The sequence below is a fragment of the Delphinapterus leucas genome, chromosome 11 (assembly GCF_059928025.1).
Source record: "Delphinapterus leucas isolate spDelLeu-1000000601 "Yukka" chromosome 11, BTC_Dleu_Yukka2, whole genome shotgun sequence".
Classification (NCBI taxonomy): Eukaryota; Metazoa; Chordata; class Mammalia; order Artiodactyla; family Monodontidae; genus Delphinapterus; species Delphinapterus leucas.
In genome coordinates this window covers 64,371,397-64,395,303 of record NC_143139.1, presented here as the reverse complement: position 1 = coordinate 64,395,303, position 23,907 = coordinate 64,371,397, and the positions used below count along the sequence as shown (strand labels likewise).

General features: G+C 35.3%; 1 protein-coding gene across 1 annotated transcript in view; it reads right to left on the bottom strand.

The window, feature by feature from the left end:
- OTOGL (otogelin like) overlaps positions 1-23,907 on the bottom strand; it is a 147,461-nt gene that overhangs the window by 13,577 nt on the left and 109,977 nt on the right. The window contains exons 39-52 of the mRNA XM_089921078.1: positions 22,530-22,707; positions 22,128-22,270; positions 21,871-21,894; positions 21,686-21,778; positions 19,498-19,687; positions 16,556-16,770; positions 13,131-13,272; positions 7,593-7,778; positions 5,972-6,184; positions 5,165-5,269; positions 4,140-4,247; positions 2,455-2,556; positions 1,843-1,947; positions 1,718-1,758 (exon numbers count right to left, since the gene is read on the bottom strand). Coding sequence (XP_089777204.1) covers positions 1,718-1,758; positions 1,843-1,947; positions 2,455-2,556; positions 4,140-4,247; positions 5,165-5,269; positions 5,972-6,184; positions 7,593-7,778; positions 13,131-13,272; positions 16,556-16,770; positions 19,498-19,687; positions 21,686-21,778; positions 21,871-21,894; positions 22,128-22,270; positions 22,530-22,707 — 1,845 coding nt within the window. The remainder of the gene's footprint in view (positions 1-1,717; positions 1,759-1,842; positions 1,948-2,454; positions 2,557-4,139; positions 4,248-5,164; positions 5,270-5,971; positions 6,185-7,592; positions 7,779-13,130; positions 13,273-16,555; positions 16,771-19,497; positions 19,688-21,685; positions 21,779-21,870; positions 21,895-22,127; positions 22,271-22,529; positions 22,708-23,907) is intronic.

Below are 23,907 nucleotides of genomic sequence, written 5' to 3'. Positions count from 1 at the left end.
TCTTAGACACTGAAACAAATATTTAGCAATTTCAGGAACAATGGGTCAGGTCAATACCTTTGTAGAACAAGGAATGTTAAAAATAAATTGCCTTGCATGGGCGCTTAGACACAACCCTTGGTCTAATTCCTGAAGATCTCAGTCTATCATTTACTCTCTCTAGACCTCAGTTTTCTTACTTATAAAATGAGCTAAATATATCTACTTTGTAAAGATTCAATGAAATAATATACAAAACTTGTTATGTAAACTGTGAAGAACTTGAGAAAAATACAATATCAGAATTCCACTCTTTTCTGTAGGTTATGTATATAGTGTATACACAAAATAATCCAAGAGAATTTTTATGAAAGTTACTTGTAAAGATTAAACATTGTATGCAAATCACAGATGGTAACTCATCATTAGAGTAAATGTTAGATTAATGCTTTTTTTTGCGGTACACGGGCCTCTCACTGTTGTGGCCTCTCCCATTGCGGAGCACAGGCTCCGGACGCGCAGGCACAGCGGCCATGGCTCACTGGCCCAACCGCTCTGCGGCATGTGGGATCCTCCCAGACCGGGGCACAAACCCGTGTCCCCTGCATTGACAGGCGGACTCTCAACCACTGCGCCACCAGGGAAGCCCAATGCTTTTTTAAAATACAATTTAATTAATTTATTTGACATACAAAAAGCTGTACATAATTGATGTATACAACTTGACATATTTGGAGATAAGTATACATCATGAAATATCACCGTGCCATAGACCTATCCATTAACTCCAAAAGTTTCCTCCCACTCTCTTATTTATTATTATTATTATATTGTGGTAAGAACACTTAGCAAATTTTGAAGTCTACAATACAGTGCTGTTAACTATAGTCACTATGCTGTACAACAGTTCTCCCAGCACTTATTCATCCCGCATAACTGAAACTTTGCACCCTGCTTTTTAAATGAAACAGTGGTATCCTAAGAAGGGTTCTGTTACTTTAAAAACTGCCTCATTTATTCCCCTGAATATAGCCTTTGCCTGAAAAGTCTGAATGAGTTTCTAATGATACACATTGTTTGAGAAGGAAAAGAAAAAGAAAATCTTTGTGAAAGAAAACATGTCTTCTTTGATAAATAAGGCCAGGAATATATTATCTTTCTCAAGTCTTAGAGGCATACCATGGAGGTAAATATTTAAAGAAAAAAAAAAAAAAAGACTTGTAAAGCACCATAACCTCCATCTAATGGTTAAATAAGTGATACCAGAGTCATAATTATTATTTCTAAAAATTAAATTTTTGGAATTTCTGTAAGGTTTGCATGTTCATACATAACCCCTAACAAGGTACAGACAGTTACATGTTTATACCCTCTCCTCCTCTGAAACAGATGCATTGTTAGTGCACTTTCTTAAAGAATCATTGGAAAACCTTTCATTATTGAGGTAATATATTTTCAATACTGTGCTTATTTTAAGACCAGTGAACTTACGTAGATATAAGACTGGTAGATTCAGTCACCAGTGGAAAAAAAAAAACATATTGATTGTACTTTCCTGTCTCAAGTATATTTTAAAATGTTGACTGCTCCCTAATATCAGAGAAGATTTAATCTACTTCAGTACAACTTAAAGAGAATAATTCCATTAACTCTGAAAAGAAATCAGAAATGAAAGCAATAAAGGAAGAATAAACTGATTTAAATTATATTAAAATTCAATAAAAATATGTGTTCTTACCACTTCACAAGTTGGCACAACAAGACTTTCACAGCTACATTCTAAAAGGCAAAAACCAACATATTTATATTGATCGTATATATTAATACATTCTAGTAAAACTTTAAAATATGAAAATTAGTTACCACAGTGCCATGTTGGACAACATTGACCAGATACATTTTCTTTCACAAGTTTCATATCTTGTGCACAGTCGAGTAGTGGCGTAGGACAGAGATTTGGCTCACACACTAAATAGAAAAATAACATGAGTAAAGATTAACTTCACGTAGTTGCTAGTTTTCACTAGCTACCATTTAGTTCACTGCCATTACTGATGTGATACATGGACTTGGATCTCCCCAGAGCTGCCTCTCCCACCACCCAATTGCAGTGTGTTGGTAAGGACCGAACAAATGACTCACAAGCACATACAACAACACTAGTAGAACTAGGACACACTTATCAGGTTAAGAGCCCTGAGAAATGGCAGGGGGGCAAGAAGAGAAAGGAGGTGAAGAGGGTATGGAATCACATGTATATCTAGAAAGTCTAGGATGATGAGAAAAGTCATAGCTAATCTATTTTGGGGAGGTAACGATACTGTCCAAGAAGCACTCTTAGATGTATGAAAACATTACATGTATTTAATATGCTGGAACTCAACTAAGGTCTCATATAACAGTACAATTAACATGCACTGGCCTTCTTAAATATTGAACATATCTAGATATTTTAATTAGTTAAAATATACTTACCACAGTAATACTGAGGACAACAGAATTGTGTAGTATTAAGATCCACAGTGAGAAATTCTCCGTCAGTACATAGTGGGATAGGTTCAGTGCAGGATTTGCAAACTAAAGGTGAAACAAAAAGGCAAAGTCACAGCTGAGCTAAAAACAAACTAGTTATCAGTTCAGATTACTGTACACATATAAAATCAAAATAAAAATACATTATGTAAAACAAAATAGGAAGCAAGGAAAATAAGGATTTAATAAACGGATCTCCTTATTTGGCCATAAAAACAATAATACTATCTGAGTGTATTGCTTTATACTTTCCAAAGCACAGTGACACAGAAGAACCATCTTACCAGAAATATAAGGAGTATATTTTAAAATATTATTTTTAAATTATTATTTTAAAATTATTATTTATATTAATTATATATTAATATAAATTATATAAATTAATTAATATAAATTATATATTAATATAAATCTATATTAATTATTATTTATAATAATAAAATTAAATTATTATTTTTTAAAATTATTTTTAAAATAATTTTATTTTTAAATATAAGGAGTATACTCCTGAACAAATTCAGGAGTAATTTGTTCTTACTAGAATCAAAATACCATTGATATACTTATTTTTCTTAATTCACTACTCTGGATCACTCCCATGAATGAACAATGTAGTAGGCACCTGTTCCTCTGAGCTCTTAGCATCCCTCTTCCAACTTTGATAACAACTCTCTTAATGCACTTGAGGAAATGCCTCACCTACGCAGCCTTGGAGTGACTCTTAATAAAGGTGCCTCACTCTTACCAGGCCCATGTGTAGGAAAAACCCACTTTAGACGAATGAGAATGTCTTTCTATAGCATTTGAGTCATAAATAGAGGCACATTTAGACAAGAAACAGATGTTGCTGACTCAATCATTAGTGACCGACACCTAGAGAAGCTGGTTTCCCTTATTCCCAGGGCTTGGCTGAATGCTTCAAATTGATTCTACAAAATCTTGATTCCCCAATTCTCCCAATAATTGGTTGTGCTTAAGCTAGCCAGAATCACTCAGTTGTTGCCACTGCAGTCAAAGAACCTTAAATGATACAAAAAGAAGTGTTTTGATCTACATAGGTTTATCTGAAACCTACATTAATCAACAGCCTTTGATATGATAATTCCTCACTGAAATGGTAAAGAGAATTCTTTATTTTTCAAAGCCTAGTTCGTCAGAGTATTTAGCTCAAATTCAGTCATTTCCCAGACACCTTTCATTTATTTCTACCATTCTCTTTTCGAGATCATCTGCTTACACAGGATATACAGGAGATGAAGTTTTAAAGAGGTGAGCTGCTTAGCAGAGTCGTTTATTTCGTTGGTTATTCAGGAAAGCCAGGGCTAAATTTTTCTCTAAAAAGAACTAGGTGCTAGCCTTATTTGTTTTTTTTGATTATATTACCTTGATCATGTTTTCAATGATATACATAGTCTTTGTCGATAGGGAAAAGTAGTACTAATTGAAATAATTGTCAAGAATCATTTAAAATGCTGTACTTTCTTTTCTGCTATTCTTGTTCAGTTGAATTTTAAGAGTATATCAGCAGAATATTGGTTACCATTGAGTCCCATGAAATTCACATGAAATGAGAGATTTTCCCTAGATCCTCCCTCTTCTTCCAGGAAATGACCTCACAGAATGCTTACCACAGGCAGGAGGAAAGCAGCAAGTCTCTTCCTCTTGAACCTGAAGCATGAACTGGTCTTCTCTGCATTCTGGCACTGCAATTTCGGGGCACTTGAGTGGGTCACATTCTGCAGAAACATTCCAGAGATATTTGGAAATGTGTATAGAGTGAGACAATAAATAAATGAAATAGTGTGGCTCAGTTCTCTTTGAATTTAGTGATAATTAGCTCATTAAAACAATCTTAATCTTAGCGGAAATATATAGGAAAGAGCAGGTTATTTATATATAAAATAAATACTTTTACATATAAAATATATGTAAATAGACATTTAAAAAATATATATAACATTCTATTAATCATATGTATGATTAATCATCTGTATGTATGTATGTGTGTGTGTATATATATACATATATATGTGTGTATATATATATATTGCTAAGATTTTATGGCAGGAGATATATATATATATATATAGGATATATGCTATATGCTAAGATTTTATGGCAGGAGATATATATATATAGGATATATGCTATATGCTATATGCTATATGCATATATGCTATATGCTGTATGCTATATATATATGTGCTATATATATATGCTATATATATGCTATATATATATATAGCATATATATAAGATATATGCTATATGCTAAGATTTTATGGCAGGAGATATAGATATAGATATAGATATATATATATATATCTCCTGCCATAAAATCTTAGCAGAAATATATAGGAAATGGCAAATTATTTACATTTAAAATATACAAATATATACATTCAAAATACATATTTCCACTGAAATTAAGGTTTTTAGAATGAGTTAATTATATATATATAATAAATAGATTTAAAGTTCATATATATACATATTTATAAAGAAATTGCAGGTTTTTAAAAAGCTACCTTTAGCAAGACAGCTCTGCAAACAATCTTTTATAATAAATTTCCTTGTAGACACAAAAATGAGAATTTAATCCACTACTCTGAACAGTGAACCTCATTCTTACTTTTCCTAATTAATTACTCACCACATTGGTACTGTGGACAGCAAGAAAGAGGGCTATAGCCAACGATCAATTTTTGACTATTTGTACATGTTGGAATGGCAGTTTCACACAAAGTCATGTCACAGCCTGGAAATAAACAGAAGTATTAAAAAATTTGTGAACACAACTAAAATCCTGTGTTTCTAACTCAAAGCAGGGAAATGATTCTCACTATGCATGTTTTTACACTACAATTAAACCATTCAGCTCATAGAATGGTCATATGTGAAAAGGCAGCAGAGTTAAGGTCACCTATTGTTGTCTTTGACCCCTGATTGTCATAAGTCAAAGATTCCCAGATCTTTTATCTTCACGTATTTCTGAATATTATTATTTGATAATAGCCAGAGTTTTGCATGTCTATTTGCAAAATCAACAAAACTATAATGAGGTAAAACTTGCTTTGAGAAAGTGTAGGTGACATTTATGGCAATACTTTCATTGTTACTTTAACTCTATACATTTTTTTTTTTTTTTTTTTGCGGTATGGGGGCCTCTCACTGTTGTGGCCTCTCCCGTTGCAGAGCACAGGCTCTGGACGCGCAGGTTCGGCGGCCATGGCTCACAGGCCCAGCTGCTCCGCGGCATGTGGGATCTTCCCGGACCGGGGCACGAACCCCTGTCCCCTGCATCGGCAGGCGGACTCTCAACCACTGTGCCACCAGGGAAGCCCCAAACCCCATATATTTTTTTTAACACCAAGCATCATGCCTGCCCTGCTTTTTCACAAAGAATATCAACATATTTTGTGGCATTAACAGACTGTAAGGCTTCAGCCTGCATACATACTGCAAATTTCCTTTGAACAGCAGGTCCACTTATCAGTGAAGCCCAGGACGACTTCAGCTTCTCGTTCACAAATTGGCGAGGGCTCTTCATCACAATCAGGTTCTATGGGAATAATGCTTCCATTCTCCAAACATTTGTACAGGGCACATTCGTCAATGCCCCCATTCCAAACTTCCCCAGCAGTTCGAGGCTGGTCTTCACTATCAGTGCACGCTTAAAAAGATGGTCAATGTTATATCACTTAGAACCTGGGCACGAAAATAAACCAAGCTGTGATGTTTTGATTTCAGACTGTGACTTGGCCCAGTGACACAGGTAACATGTCACATTATCTACCCTTTCTCAGCTTCTTCTTTTTGTTCATCAGCTACTAGCTTACATTTTTCTTTAATGAAATTTTTATATTCCACAGAAAATATTTTTCCCTTCTACAACTATCTGTAAATTTGCATGTCCTCTTCTATAAATAAGATGATTTGTTAATTTTTTAAATTCATTTTAAGTCTTGTTAATACAATTTATTTAGCTTGAACAAACTTGGTAACATAAATTTTAATTGGTTTTAAAATATCAACTGTTAAAACTGGTATTAGAAAACAAGGTAGTCTCTACCTCACATTAACATGTTTGTCATATCAAAATTCAAAACATTTCAGCTTTAAAATCTAAATGTAGAAAGTAGGTAGTCAAGCAAAATATTATTTAGTGCCTCTATTACTTTTATTATGAATGTTTTACATAATGATAAATATGGCCCTCTACTAGTTCTTTTAAGTAATAATAAAGATAAATGAAGTGACCACCATATTCCCAGCCTCCAGTGAATTTCTCTTACTTTATTTACTACCAAACCAATCTCACAGGTCCCTAAAAACAAATATAACCATGTATATTCTCAAATTCTTCCACAAATACTTTCTTCAGTGGCAAACACAAACTTTTTTCTGAAACAATATATGCATTTCACTTCTACTTGCCTTTCCCTTGAATTACTAGCGTTACTTCTGACCATAACAATGAGCCCTATGATAGATAAAGTACTGCACTGCAGTTTTCTCAGTTGGGCCCTTTTTTATCCACAACCACCACGGAGACAATGTGTCAGGATAAAATGGTTTGAAAATGAAAGTAGAAATACTCAATGTTTTCTCCCAGATAACAACACTTTCTGAAATTTCTTGAGTGTTTATTTTTCTCTAGGCATTGTTACAAAACTCTATTATTTTATGTATCCCCACACTAACCTTGTGGGATAAGTCCTATTATTTTCCCCATTTTGCAGATGCATAACCTCAGGCTCATAGAGGTAAAGCTGAATCATTAATACGTGAAATAATTGAACTTTCAATTCAGTCCACACACTATTCTCTTCATTCTTAATTTGCCATATTCTTTTCCAGTTATTATAAGCATAAGTAGAGATTAAAACATATCACCACCGAAGTCCCTAATTCTGGTAACTTCAACTGAAATCATATTAAAATCAAATTACCTACTCTCTTCCTTTCCAACACTTAAGGTGACCTTTAATCAGTCTTTCTCAGCACATCTCTCCAAGTTCTAAAAAAGTATTATTTATTTGCTGGGTCCCTAAGATGTCATTTTGTACTTCTCTGCTTACCACATTCTTTCTCTGGAATGCACTGAGTTGACTCTGGCCTGTGAAGAATGGTTCCATTTTTGCACACACAGTCTTCTCTTAAATCCAGACATGAAGAGTGTCCATAGAACCATCTGTTCAGACATGTTCTTGCTTCACAAGGTCGCACGCAGGGTTGATATTCCTTCCCCTCTGGGCAACTCAAAGCTATAAATAATAGAGGATTTGTGGAATTTGCTAATGATAAAAGTGACCTACTTGAATTCTAGTAAAAGGAAGAAATGTTAGTTTTCTTTCTGAAAATAAATTTTGCACATTTTCAGTCTCCTCAAAGTCCACTTTTCATGTATTACTTAACTAGAAACTAGAAACAAAACAATCAATGAATATTTTTGAGCATCTTCCAGGTGTCCAGCTAGTATTATGTTATAGCAGGAAAAATTCATCTGATTTATATCAAATAAATATGACCAAAACGCAGTCCAAATTTGGTTGGCATAAATATAGAGTCAACTATTATGAAGTTACTGCTCTGTGCAGTAGGAGGAGATACAACAGTCCACACAGAATAAGCACAGAAACATGTTTTAAATATGCAACTCAACCAAGTCATAGAAAAGAAAAATCCCACGTATTTAGGCTTAATCCTTCACTGTCAAAAGAAACTACCATTGCTGAGCAGTTTCTAAATTATGTTTCAGAAAATTCTTGTTGATTTTCAGTGATCTTAAAAAGTCATACTGTTAAAAAATGAACATGCAGCTGGTGGAGGTGTAAATTGGTAACATCTCAGCAGAGAACGATTGTAATAGTAAAACTGAAGATGTCATATGTTCCCAGTGAATCAAGTAACCCCACTCTTGAATAGTGAGTACCTCTGGGGGAGTAGAGAGAGGAAAGGGACAAGAGAGGGTACACCATGAGCTGCTTTATTTCTGAAGTGGAGTCATGTAGCTGGTGTCTGTGATATATTATTCTTTATCTGTGCATTTTATTCTTTTGGGGGGGGGATGAAAACCTTTTATTTTGAGCATTTTAGTAACATTCATTTTGAAAACCTTTTACCATTGAATGGCTATAATTAAATTAACAATATTTTCTGTAAAATGTGCCCAAGATTGTTGAAAAGTTTAATAAAAAATTTGTATGAAGTTATAACTTGATGAGAAAGCTTGAGCCCTATGTATAAAAATAGGCAAAGGATAAATATAAAAGAAAAAGGAAATACAAACATGTATCTGGAAAAATATTGAACCTAGATATTAATCAAAGAAAGCCAGAAATACTGGTTTCTAGGAAGTAGATATTATGTTAGGAAGAAGGAAAAGGGGGAAGAAAAATCTCCAACCTCTCCACATACAACATGTAAGGACAAGCACGGGAAAGAGAGGCAGGTTGAATGAGGACCAGCAAAGTGTGCTGTAGGATATAAGATTAAAATCCCCTTCAAACCTCTGTGATTTCTTAAACATTTCAATCTATTTTGCTAACTAACATTTGTGGACTAGGTTTCCTTTTGGGAGAATTGAGGCCTACTTTAAATCCATTCATTCATTTATTCGAATTGAAATATGGTTGACATACAATATTACGTTAGTTTCAGGTATACTGCATAGTGATTTGACACTTGCATACATTATGAAATAATCACCACAATAAGTCTAGCAACCATCTGTCCACATACAAAGTTATTACAATGTTATTGACCATATTCCTTATGCTGTATATTAAATCGCCTAGGCTTATTTACTTTATAACTGGAGGTTTGTATCTCTTAATCCCTATCACCTATTTCACCCCTCCCCACTGGCAACCACCCATTTGTTCTCTATTATCTAAGAATCTATTTTTGTTTTGTTTTGTTTTGTTTTTTGGTTTTGTTTTTTAGAATCCATATTGAGATCATACAGTATTTGTCTTTCTTTGTCTGACATATTTCACTTAGCGTAATTCCTTCTAGAGCCACCCATGTTGTCGCAAATGGCCATATTTCATTTTTTATGGCTGTGTAGTATTTCACTGTGTATATACCACATCTTCTTTATCCATTCATCTATAGATGGGCACTTAGGTTGTTTCCATTTCATGGCTATTGTAAATAATGCTGCAATGAACATAGGGGTGCATATTTCTTTTTGAGTTAGTATTTCTGTTTTCTTCAGGTAAATACTCAAAAGTGAAATTTCTGGACCATATGCTATTTCTAGTTTTTTGAGGAAACTCCATACTATTTTCAATAGTGGCTGTACCAGTTTACAAACCCACAAACAGTGCAGGAGGGTTGCCTTTTCTCCACACCCTCACCAACACTTGTTATTTTTGTCTTTTTGATGACAGCCTTTCTGACAGGTGTGAGGTGGTATGTCATTGTGGTTTTGATTTATATTCCTCTGATGGTTAGTGATATTGAGCACCTTTTCATGTGTCTGTTGGTCACCTGTATGCCTTCTTTGGAAAAAATGTCTATTTAGATATGCTACACGTTTTTTAATTGGGTTGTTTGTTTTTTGATGTTGAATTATATGAGTATTTTGGATATTTTGGTTATTAACCCCTTAGCAGACATATATTTTGCAAACATCTTCTCCCATTCACTAAGATGCTTTTCCATTTTGTTGATAGTTTCCTTTGCTGTGCAAAAGCTTTTTAGTTTCATTTAATCCCATTTGTTTATTTTTGCTTTTATTTCCCTTGCCTGAGGAGACATATTCAAAAAAATATTGCTAAGACTGATGTCAAAAAAGCATACTGCCTATATCTTTGTCTAATTTTATGGTTTCACAGCCTACATTTAAGTCTTTAGTTGTTTTGAGTTTATTTTTGTATATGGTTTGAGAAAGTAGTCCAGTTTGATTCTTTGCATGCCGCTGTCCAGTTTTACCAACACCATTTATTGAAGAGGCCTTCTTTCCCCAAATACATCTTGCTTCCTGTCATAAGTTAATTGACCATATAAGTGTGGTTTTATTTCTGGGCTCTTTATTCTGTTCTGTTGATCTATGTGTCTGTTTTTGTGCCAGTAGCATACTATTCTGATTACTATAGCTTGTAGTATAGTTTGAAATCAGGGAAGGTGATATGTCCAGCTTTTTCTTTCTCAAGATTACTTTGGCTATTTGAGGTCTTTTGTGTTTCCATACAATTTTAGAATTATTTGTTCTAGTCCTGTAAAAAATTCCTTTGGTACTTTGATAGGGTTAGCATTGAATCTCTAGATTATTTTGGGTAAATGATAATTTTAACAATATTAATTCTTCCAATCCATGAGCATGGCATGTTTCCATTTGTTTTTGTCATCTTCAATTTCTCTTATCAACATCTTATAGTTTTCCAAATACAAGTCTTTTACTTCTTTGGTTAGATTTATTCCTAGGTATTTTGTTATTTTTGATACAGTTGTAAATGGGATTGTTTTCTTAATTTCTCTTTCTAGTAGTTTGTTGTTAGTGTACAGAAACACAACAGATTTATGTATATTAATTTTGTACCCTGCAACTTTACTGAATTCATTTATTAGTTCTAATAGATTTTGGTGGTGTCTTTAGGATCTCTATGTATAGTATTATGTCATCTGTTCCTTTCCAGTTTGGACACCTTTATCTCTTTTTCTTGTCTGACTGCTGTGCCTAGGACTTCTGATACTATGCTGAATAAAAGTGGTGAGAGTGGGTGTCCTTGTTTTTTTCCTGATCTTAGAGGAAATCCTTTAGCTTTTCACTATTGAGTATGATGTTGGCTGTAGTTTTCTCATATGTGGTCTTTATTATATTGAGGTATGCTCCCTCTGTACCCACTTTATTGAGAGATTTTTATCATAAGTGGATGCTGAGTTTTGTCAGAAACTGTTTTTGCACCTATTGAGATGATTTCTATTCTTCAATTTGGTAATGTGGTTTATCACACTGGCTGATTGGCAGATACTGAACCATCATTGGCATCCCTGGGATAAATCACACTTCATCATGACATATGATCCTTTTAATGTGTTGCTGAATTCAGTTTACTAATGTTTTGTTGAGGACTTTTGTTATCTATGTTCCTCAGTGGTACTGGCCTGTAATTTTCTTTTCTTTGGTGCCTTGCTCTGGTTTTTGTTATGACGGCACACTCCTCTCTAGTCACCAGAGCTGCATGCTCTAGGAATGCCCCCTATGTAGGCTGTGTGCACGTTTCTGTTGTGGCAGTGCCAACTACTGTGGGTGCGCTGGTAGGCAGGACTGGCCCCTGGCCTGGTTGGCTGCAATGCCGCAGTGACTAGGGGCCCCTGGAGGGTGGAGCAGGCTTTCTGCATGGCTGTCTGCACAGCCTGGAGGGCTTGCAGCTGGTGCTGACCCACTGGAGGGCAGAGAAGCCCCTGGAACTAATAGGCTAGTGGGAGGATCCCAAAACAGTCTTTTGCCAGCGCCAGTGTTATTGCAGTAGAATAAGCTCCCAAAAATGGATGCTTCCAGCATCTCCATCCCCAGGGCGAGTCTCAGTTGCCTCCTGCCTCTCCAGTGGGCTCTCCAAGATCAGCAAGTGGTTCTGACACAGTGACCTTTCAAACTACTTCCTCTGCCCTGGGACTTGGAGCATGGGAGAATTTGTGCACGCCCTTTAAGAGCAGAGTCTGTTTCCTATAGCCCTCCAGTTCTCCCAAACATAAGCCCTACTGGTTTTCAAAGCCAGAAGTTCTGAGGACTCATCTTCCTGGTGCAGGACTTTTAGGCTGGGGAGGACAACGTGGGGCTTGGACCCCTCACTTCTTAGGAAGGACTTCTACAATTGTGATATACCTCCTGTTTATAGGTCACTGACCAAAGGGTGTGGGTCCTGACTATACCGCATCTCTGCCCTTCCTACCCATCTTGGTGTTGTTCCTTCTTTATGACTTTTGCTGTGGAATATCTTTTCTGCTAGTGTTCAGGTCATTCTCATAGATGGTTTCCCTGTAAGTAACTGTAATTTTGGTACGTCTGTTGGAGGAGGTGAGTTCAAGGTCTTCCTACTCCACCTTCTTGACCCCCACCCTTGCTTTAAATTTAGACCAGGATAAAAACAGAAGCTGCTTAAGTGGGAGACCTAACTATAGGTTATACTTACATTCGTTTTATTCTTACAAAATTATTTTGTGGACTTCTCTGGTGGTGCAGTGGTTAAGAATCCGCCTGCCAATGCAGGGGACACAGGTTCGATCCCTGGTCCGGGAAGATCCCACATGCCGTGGAGCAACTAAGCCCGTGTGCCACAACTACTGAGCCTGCGCTCTACAGCCCACGAGCCACAACTACTGAGCCCACGTGCCACAACTACTGAAGCCCACATGCCTAGAGCCCATGCTCCACAACAAGAGAAGCCACTGCAATGAGAAGCCCACGCACCGCCACGAAGAGCAGCCCCCACTCGCCGCAACTAGAGAAAAGCCCGCGCGCAGCAATGAAGTCCCAACACAGCCAAAAATAAATAAATAAATGAATTTTTAAAAATTATTTTGTGCTGAAAAGGAAAAGAAAGAAGTGAATGCAAAAACTGGACTGTTATTTGAGTGTTGGAAAATATTGTTTGAAGTGTACTACTTACAGCAGTAATCAGGTGTTCTCCATGGAATGCAAATGTCAAACTTGTTACATAGAGCCACATATGCAGAAAGGGCATCACATTCATAGTTCCAAAAATAGGTATAATTGATCCACATCTTTTCACAAAAGTCTTGTGGTGAAACCTAGAGATACATTGTGCCTTGGGATAAGTTATGTTGTTTTATTTCTCTGAAGGCCCTAAGCTAGACTAAACTATTTGGAGAATCAAAAGGTAGCAAGTTAATATTCATTATAGTTCCTCTTTGACCTTAGATTTTCAAAACTTCGTAATATTAGATGTCACTTCTGAATTTATAATTTTTTAAACACACAGTTTTAGATAAGATAAATATTGTCTGTACTAATGTACATAAATCTATCTTATAAAGATGGAAAAGAAACAGGGTATGTGGATCTAGCAAAAACCTATTTCTGATATTACATTTTGGGTTACAATCATGTTTTCTATATACTGAATAAGACTTTGATCTATTACAGATAAAACTGGAAACTCCTAAAGCTTTCTGTAATGATACATGGCACTGCCCATTAAATGAGGTTATAAATGCTTCTCAAAAAATCGTGTACTAATATTGAACATTAGTCAAATAATTTATATAATTTGTCATGCCTCAACTTAATTAGAAACTCATTTTTTCTACAGATTATGTTTCATTTTGATCTAGAGATACCTGAAATCTAAATAATTTAACTTGTAACAACATTCACTCCAATTTTTCTCTGCTCATTTATTCAGCAAACATACTAAGCAACTACATTCAGATGTGAAATTTGGACACAGGTCAAAGTGTCAGATAAAAATACTTAATATTTTTCATATCCTATCATTTTTTCTTCAAGGTCCATATCTATAAAAACTAAGATATTACTTCCTTTTTAGTCTCCTCTGTTGAATCTCCTCAGTTTCCAACCATTTCACTTTTCATGGAATACTTGCTATGATCATCAAGAGCCCCCTACTTGTCAAATCCAGGGAACACCCTGATATTCTAAACCCTCGCCAACCTCTCAGAGGCGTATGATGCCATGCACGGCCCCTGTGTCTTAAAAGCCTCTCCCTTGACTTTGAGAGCACCACACTCTGGTGCCTTTCCATCTGTTCATTGCTGTCTCCTCTTCCTGATTCATTCTGAGTATTTGTCTAGACCCCTTCCTTGATCGCCCTGTCTACTCACTACAAACGCTCTTCCTGGGCTCACCCATTCCCACAGTTTCTACCACCATCTTGGGCATTTACATCTTTACCTTGGTTTCTTCGTAAGTTAAATAGAGTTAATAATAAACCTACTACTACTTAAGATTGCTGTGAACTAATATATGGAAAGTATAGAGAGCAGACTCTGGCACACCATACATGAGTTACTGTTATTTTTAAAAACTCCATATACTAATAACTCCCCAAACTTGACCTCTGGCTTCAACTGGTCTCCTCTGAGATCTAGAATAGCTTCAAATTTTTTCTGGGTATTTTTGCCTTGAAGTCCCACATGACTTAATTTTTCCAATATAAAAAAAATTGTAACCCTTCTCTACTGAACCCACAAAAGCTGATTCTCCTGTATCCTCCATTCACTTATGCATCCTTTCACAGTTTATTGAGCACCTAACTACTTATCAGGCACCGTACTATTCATGAGGAATATAAAGGTGACTAAAACAGACCTGTTCTCTGCCTTGTGGATCTCATAGTTAAAAACCTACGTGTTGAATCAAGAGGAGTCACCATGCTAAAATAGATCAGAGGAGGGAAGTATTCTAGCTTAGGACACTCCAAGCATAAAAGCCCATTTGCAATAGTGCAACAGTTGAAAGGAGACTGGAATGCCTGGAGCTTAGCCAGTAAGAAAAGTGTAGCATAAGAGGAAGCTGGAAAAGCAGGCAGGCCAAAGCACAGAGGAAATTATAAGCCCTGATAAATTTAGAGCATATTCTAAGGGTAAGTGAAAGACACTGAAGGATTTTAGGTAGAGAAATAATCCAATTGTGTTTCCATTTTCAAAAGATCATCTGCCTGCTACGTGGAGATTTGCAAATGAGGATGAAGATTAGAAGCGGAAAAACGAAATGTCAAGCATTCCTTCCTTTTGCCATCAAATTCACTGGGAGGAACCTAAGGGAAAGCTGGAGCTATCATAGACTAAATGGTACCCTATGTTGCCTCACTATGCCTTGAATAGTCAAGCTGAAAAGTTTCCTGATGTAATCAACCTCCTAAGTTACCAGTTAAAAATGCAATTTTTGAAAGTCCTTATGCTTTAAAAAGACAGATTACAATGACACTGAAATGAGTTTAAAAGTATTTGCTATTTTTTTCATTTTTATATGCATGCATTTTAAAATGTAAACATTTAAAACTTACTTTGTTGCAAATCTCTGAGCAAAACTGAAGCTCCAGAAGATACACCATTTTTATCCCATGACTTCATATTTTGTCTTTTCCCTCAGAGAACTCATAGAGGGCAGGCTGAGAACTATGGCGTCTACGCTTGATGGCCGAACACAGAAAGTCCTAGAGTGAACTCCTTCTGCTTTGACAATTCACTCACTCTCCTTCCCAGACTTCGCCCCTCCGTAAGTCTTGCACTAAGCTATTTCAGTGTTTTCCTAACATGGCCTTTTCCAGAAACCCTGCTCTTGTCATACTGTTTTCTTGGCCTAGGTCTCCCTTCCTCCCTCTTCTCTCCTGGCAAACTCATCCTTCTAAATAATTAAGATGTCTGAAACCCTGGGAAGTCTTCTCCCGACTTGGGTGCCTATGCATCTCCATATTGTATATGTTGATTAATCTGTTCACAGACTTGCCTTCCTTCTAGACTCTTCAAGAGCAAGGAGAGGGTCTTACTCATCTTTGTATCATAGGAGTTTAACACAGTGCCTAGTAGGTACTTGATCTCACTAACTTTTCATTTAATGATACATGAAATGCTGTATTTGTCTGTCTTTTGTCTCTAACAACAGATCTTTTTTTAACGATGCAGATTATTTAAAATATCTACTAGTCACCTAAAGTCAGAAAGTTAGAGACTAATAAAGAACAATTAAATTGTTCTCCTAAGAGGCCAGGAATTGATTAAAGCCTCACTGTCTTGGTTTCTATACTGGGTTATCAAATGGCATTCATCTCTTTCTCCTAGAGGCATTTATTCATAGGACAAAATTTCACTTTTCTTGAAAGCTGTAGATATAGTTCAGAAAAAAAAACATGGGGGGAAAAAGATAATTATCCTTCCTGTTCTATAAGTCAATAAACAGTAAATGATTTTGAATTCCAAAGTGTACTGAGAGGAGGTTTGGGGATAAACTATTCTCAGTAGAAGAACATCATGGCAAGAACAAGAATTTATTGGCTTTTCCTCTCAACATGTCTAGCATGACAGTTCTGATTTATGGTTGCTTTCAACTTACTTCATTATGGCATGGGATGAAAACTCTTCTATTTAATAACTCAATGCAGTGACTGCAGTCGTGCTCAGTACAATTTCTAAAAGGCCTCCTCGTTGTTACTTCAAATGATTTCTCAATTTCCCAGCTCTCAATAAATAATTCTATGTCTTCCATATTCGTAATGATTGTGCCATTCTGCATCCTTAGATCATCATCTGGATCTTCATTGCAAGTTCCTAAAAAGATGTGTGACATTTAGAAGGAAAATTTTTTTCCCTTAAACCAAATATAGGCAGCAGAAGTAAATCATCTCAATAACTGATTTAAAATGAATAAATTATTTACTGAATCAGGCACCAAATTTATGTCCTTTGACTTTAACGTTGATTGATTTTTTTTAATTGTGTGTCTGATTCTTTGATAAAATAGTGTAGAACTGTCTTAACCAGATAAGAAAGAAATTATAATCCTAGAAGTCAAGATATGTTGAAAGATCATAGAAGAAGAAACAGGGGATTGATTCTGTCCCTACACTCTTCCACTATTACCACTATCTCATAATTTAAGAACTAGTTCTTAAATCTGACAGGGTATTTCCCCAGAATAGTAGACATTTTGTGATTGCCTCCTAAGCATCTATTCCCCCAGGAAAACCCTGCCTGAAAACATTAAATTTTTCCCTTCAGGAACTATCTCTGCCCCATTACCTAGCACATGACGCCACTCCAGCAGAGGGCCCTGGTAAGCATAAAGGTAAGCCTTACTCCCTTTCATTAACAACTGTTACAGGTAATCCGGGCATAAACCAGTCAGCTTGTGGCCATCACTTAGACACACAGATTTGTTCAACATTAGAACAACCATTGTTAAGCTCAGGATTTGACCTGGGGAATTCTAGGACATAGACAATCTCTCTTCCTTGCAATGACATGGCCGATTGATGGCTGTGATGTTGTGACCTGCTATAGCCTCTAGCTTCCTTCCGGGAAGCCAAACTGAGGACAGAGCTTACTTTTTATCTAGTGAAGTGAAAAGCCAAGGGAAGTACAGAGAAATGGGCCTAGGACCCTGATCATACCTTACCTGAATCCCACCCTACTTTAAGACATAATTTTTTCTTAATTCCCAAGGCTCCTAGCTATAAAAGATACGAGTTAAACATTTTTTTCAGGTATCAAATCTTAATCCTCAAGCAGTTATAACAAGATCAATAAAGGTTTCTGCTGCCATAGTTGCCCCACACTTGTAAATATACAGGAGACTGAGTACAGTGCAAATAAATAAATAAAACTCAAGCTAAGTGAACTATACTGTAAAGCAGCTATGTTTAAAGTCTAAACTCTTCTGGGAAGAAGTATTGGTAGTAAAAATATGTTTTCATTGCAACTCTAGCCACCACTCCTGCAGACTTCACAGTGCTATGTAGAACAAGTTGTCAGTATAGACCTCCCATTCTGGTGTCCATACTCAGTTTGGGTCACACTCTTGTCCACTACAACTCAATCAGCCAGCACCCTGATTTCCTTTTAACAAACCACCGCTCTCCCATTGTGGAGGTCAGGAAGTTTAGGGGGTGACCCTTGTTAGCAAAAAGGTGACCCTAGCCCCTTCTCTATAGTGACTAGTTAAGAATCCAGTTAGCAGACTGTCTCCATAAAAGCATGAGCTGACAGTAGAGGAAAAGAACCAAACAAACATGAAAATCAAGCAGAAGTTATAGCACACAGAAGTGATAAATCAGAAGAGAAAATATGCATTCCCCAAATCCCTGAGTTATTACTCAATAATATCTATTGGGTTATTATGTATACCCAATACCATGTATATACAATAACTATTTCCACAATGATAACCTAAGTCACCACAGAAGTCTTTGCTGTGTTTAGCATGCTCTAAACAGGCAAGGAAATTGTAAACCATTTTAGCCAAACTTTCCACTAAATGCTTTACATTTTTGAAGAAGAAATTTGGGTATCTCATATAATTTGTTGAGAGCAAGGACTTGGTCTATTTGTTTTGAGTTGTCAGCACCAAGCATAATGCCAGACACTCAGAAGCTGATCCATTAACTTTTACTCAATTAATATTTAGTGAGTTTAAAATAGATGTATTTGTACTAAGCTAATATTTATTGACTGTATTAAGGAATGTGTTAAGTGTTTTACGTTAACTTTCACATTCAATTCTAACAATTTTGAAGGTAGATTTTACTATTCCCATTTTAAAGATAAGGAAACTGATGTTCACTTAAACATCTGTAAACGGGATAGCTCTGGCAGACACGAGAGCCAGAATTGTTCTTTTTATTTTGTTATGTACCTAGAGATATTTCTAATTTGTTTCCTTTGGCTTATCACTATGTATCTATGTAACATATTGTGATAAGGAAGTGTAAGATGTACCTTTACACTTAGGTTACACTTATGGAACCTAAGTGTAAAGGTACGTTTAGGCTTTACACTTCATAAGAAAACTGGGACTAATATTCAGAACACTGTGTTCACTTTCAAGATGACTTAACTAAATTTTCTTTGATTTCAAACTTAAAAAAATAAGAAACAAAGTTATTTAAGTCTTTAATCATTCTATGCCTCATTTTTATCACTTATAAATTAACACTAGTGCCGACTTATTGAGGCTACTGTTAGAATTAAATGAGTTAAAGTATGTAAAATAATGCCTGACACTTCATTAATGCTTAATAAAGATGAGCTAGTAGGAATACAAACAGTATTGTAGAAACAGTGGTAAGCATATATTTCCATAAAATACCCAAGTTGAACTGTTATTTTTTGCTTCTAAGTCCATTTATGGAAAGACATTGCTTCCTTCACTATTCACATGGGGAACTGAAAGTTAACATCACTTCTCCAACCCAAAAAATGGGGCAAGAGGGGTCAAGACGGTGTAATGTGAACAGAAAAAAAAAAAGAAGAAATGGAGATTTGAAAAGCAGTGCTCACCACAAAGTCCTTCTGTGTAGGATGACAAGTTAAATTGAGAGCCAAAATGAATGTCTATGATCCCTGTAAGATGAGCCCACTTTATGATTAGTCCCGCTGGAGTAGTAATCACATACACTGAACCAGAATCCTCTATGGACAGATCTTGATTTGAAAAAGGCAAAGGTACAGCAATAGAATCCACTTCTACCTAAAATTACATAATGCATTTACACCTATTAGAACAATGTTTATGTTTTAATATACACTCATAAAAATTAGGAAAATTCAGATTATTCCATTTCTTCTGATTTAACGTAAACTATTTTTAAATGCTTAAAAATCTATTTCTCTGCTGCTGCCACAGTTTCTCACAACTCCTAAGTTCTTTTATTGTTCTTTTGCTGTCTTGCTATAGTCAATATTTGTTCTAACCTCAATGCCCTTTATTTTCTTCAAAACCTAACTTTCTTCTAAGTTATATATGCTTTTTTATGTTTCCCCCAATATATGTTGATTATACCATTACCTCCTAATATAAATTAAAGATAATAAAGTTTTTTTCAGGATGTTTTCTTTAATCTGGGTCCTCTATTTGATCTTCTAAATCAGTGTTTGTTTAATTATAATGTTCATAATAACCATCTGTGAAGCTTGGTAAAGATTAAGATTACCAGAAATTCTACTTCCAAGGTTTGGATTGGATCCTAGATCTTATATTTTTAACACGTTTTCTTGGTAATACTAATATAAGGAATCCAAGGATTTTTACTTTGAAAACAGTGCTTTAAATAACAATGATGACATGGAACCATGAGCTGTAACTAGCAGTAAATTTCTCAGAGTTCTATCTGACTAACCATCCAATTTCTCATCTTTATATCTTCCTCCTCTTGCCACCCTCAAGCTGAAACAGCCTTCTTTGCCTGGTTAATTTCTACTCATTCTTTAAGATTTATCTTAGGTGTCACCTCCTCTAAAAATATCTACTTGACCCTCCTATAAACTGCATTTTTCAATGACCTGTATCTCTGTTTCCATGATATCTTGGTCATCACTCTATCACTATAGCTCCTACTGCCTTTTAATTGGCAGATAATGACATTTATGCACCCCACACACAACTGCAAGTTACTTGAGATCAGGACCTGTGTCATTTTATCACATAAACTCACTAAATGATTTTTTAAGTTAACAAGTTTTCAACTGAATACATGACCAGCCATCAGTTCAGCTGAGGCCAAAAATAAGCCCTTCCAACCAAATGTTCACAACAACAGCACGGACCAGGTTTGAGTTTAATTTCCCACCCACTTCCTGTTAATATACCAACCTCATTAAAATCAAAGGTATATACAGAAATTCTCGTGTCCAAAAAAGTAACACATTCATATATTTTAAGTTTGACTTAAAATTAAACTTTCTGATATCTTACTGCATTTTAGGCTTGCTTTAACACTGTTTCCAGTCTAGAATGTATGGCCTGTGGTAACAGAATTATTTCCAGAAAGCATATAACATCTCAGCCATTTTGAGCAAAATCTTTATAAATTATTTTTTTATGTTTTTGAGAGACCATGTAGACCTGAGTGAAGCATCCAGCTTATAACTCACTCCTATTTGGTAAATATAATCCCTTTGGATAAAGGTTTTTCCTGTAAAATCAAATGGCTCCTTTCCAACTTTTTAATGGTACATTGCTCTTCTTCAGTTCATTTCAACAAATTTAAATATTCCTTCATTTTTTTTAAGCTATGAATTAATGGTGTCAACATTTCAAAACTACTCTTTCCCTCTGTTTTTCTCTCAGTAGTCTTCCTTCGGGTGTTCTTGGCTGCTACCCTTTGCAACCTTATGATCCTCTCTTTCACATCATTTCCACTTTGTCTAATCTGAAACACTAAACATTAACTCTGACACTAAGAAGCTTGGCCACTCATATGATCCAAGAGAGCTTTAAGCATGTTTAACATGGCTGTTTCAGTTAACCTCAAAAGGGGGGAAACATTTGCAACAGTTGGCATGTTATGGTAGGAGACATATAATAGTATGAAACACATTTTCAACTGTCCATGAAAAGAATGATTAGACATCATAGCAATGAAATTCCACTGATGTGTTTAATTTCCCCTCTTTTTGGAAATAACTGTGCTTATGTAATTTCTCAATTTCATCCATTATGAGGATATGCTTTACTTTGTGTTCCTACCTTTCTTGCTGCCCGATTGACAAGTACTTTATGTAGAGGTGTGGTCAAATTTAACTTCTTAAAACAAAGTGCAGAGATTCTTCCAGAGGAAGCCTTAATTTGAAAGAAAATTGAAACTTTATGTAGTTAAACATAATTTTAGCAATAAACATAAGTAATTCACTAGACATTTTGCAGATACTCACTAGCTTTTTAAATGAGTTTCCATTCTGAAAGAAAAAACATTTTAAAAAAATACATTACTTGACTTTTAAAAACATTATTTGGATTAATACTATATGCCTCTAAATATATTCACATGAAACACGTTTTGTTTTAAGTACCAGAAGATAAATCTCAGTGAGCTGTTGAGTCCTTTCTTACTCTGGGAATACCTAATGTTGCAACATACTTCTGCTACTAGATTTATGAAGAAATGACAAAAGAATAGATTATGACTTACCTGATTCATGGAACATTTTTCAATATGAGCAACTATAACTTCTCCAGGAATTCTTACTAAGATGTAAGAAGCCATACTATACAATGCTGCATTATTTCCATCAAATGTAATAATGCTGAGCTCTGACAACATGGAACACCGACCTAAAAAGTGGTAGAGAGTAGATTTAGTCTATTAACTAATTATTTGTATTACAGTAATAACTGCTCCTTTAAAAACATCTTTTAAATTAGTCTCCTTATGTTTGACAAAAAGCAACTCTAAAAGTTACTGTGAATCAAACTCATAAATCAAATGAAGAAAGTTCAACAATAACTTTGTCTTGATGAGGTGATTGCTTCAAAAAAAATAATAATCTCCCCCGATTAAAAATTCATTGCCATGTAAGGAATGCAGACTTACACGGACATTCCCACTCAGGGCAGCAAATATCTCTGTTCACTTGAACAGCTCTTCCCCGGAAACCACAGTCAGGCATTTCTATGTCCTTTGGGCAATTAAGAGACCAGTTGTACAACTTCCATTCCATATCAAGGCATATATATTGGGTACAATTATAAACAGGATCAAATTCTTGAGGCTGTTAATAAAAAAGAAAATTAATGCATATTTTTCCATTTTCAACTAATGTTTTAATTTTTAAGTTTCCCATTCACATTGCTTATAGTGTACATTTCCTAAATACAAAAGCTTTTGAAAGATGAACAATTAAAATTTCACTACAGCTTTTTGTTGAGGTATCCTCTCTGAAATATTCAGTATGAACTTCATTTAAACTTTACCTTAATATTGATTTGACTATCAGAATTGCCCAGATACCCAACTTCTGAGCAAACTGAAGTCTTGTCCTAAATTGTCTAGATTAGTGCTTTGCAAGCAGACTTATACAGTGGCAGTCAACCTTTCGTATTATGTTGTATAAAGCTAGTATATGATAAAGACTTCTGTTGAGGTCAGTTTTTAAAAAATTACAACTTAATATTATCCATATATTCCATTAAAACTCAAATGTGATATCAGTTTGACAGCACCTGGATAGAATCATAAATTACTTTTTACATATAGCTCACAGACTTCTAGATAAATAAATAAAAAAATAAATAAGTGGTAGATTTTTTTATAAATTACATTCTATATAAATTATAGTAATAACTATAGCAATGATAAATAATATAACACTTATTACGCTCCAGACATTGTTCTAATTAGTCTATTTTATTCCCACAAAAACACCCTCCGAGGTAGGAGCTAATATTTTTCCCTATTTCTCAGATAGAAAATCAGGTTTAAGGTCAAATTAACTTGCCCTGAGTTTCATAGCTAGTAGAGTCAGAACTTAAATTCAGGCATTGTTGCTCTGAAGACCAGTGCTCTTAACCACTACTCTATACTGCATCTCAGGGGATGGAGGAAGAAAAATTAACATCTATTTAGCACCTATTATATATCATGCACTAATAAAGTAGCTTTTTTCATTTAATTCTCCCTAAATTTTGTGGGTCAGTTTCTATCATTCCAGTGTTATACATGATAAAAAACAAGAATAAGAGAGGGTAAATAGTTTTCTAAATAGTGAGACTATTAAGAGAGGACTTCTCAATTTAAAAGCCAAAAGTAGGCAAATAGTCAAGTTCAGTCTTGCAAAATTTTCTGTGTATAAGTTGTATCAACTCCCAGAAAATGGAAGGAGATAGAAGAAAACTGAAAGGCCTAAACAACACCTAAACCACCTAAAGAATCTATACCTTCCACTCTGCTGAAAGAATCTTTAACAAGGTCA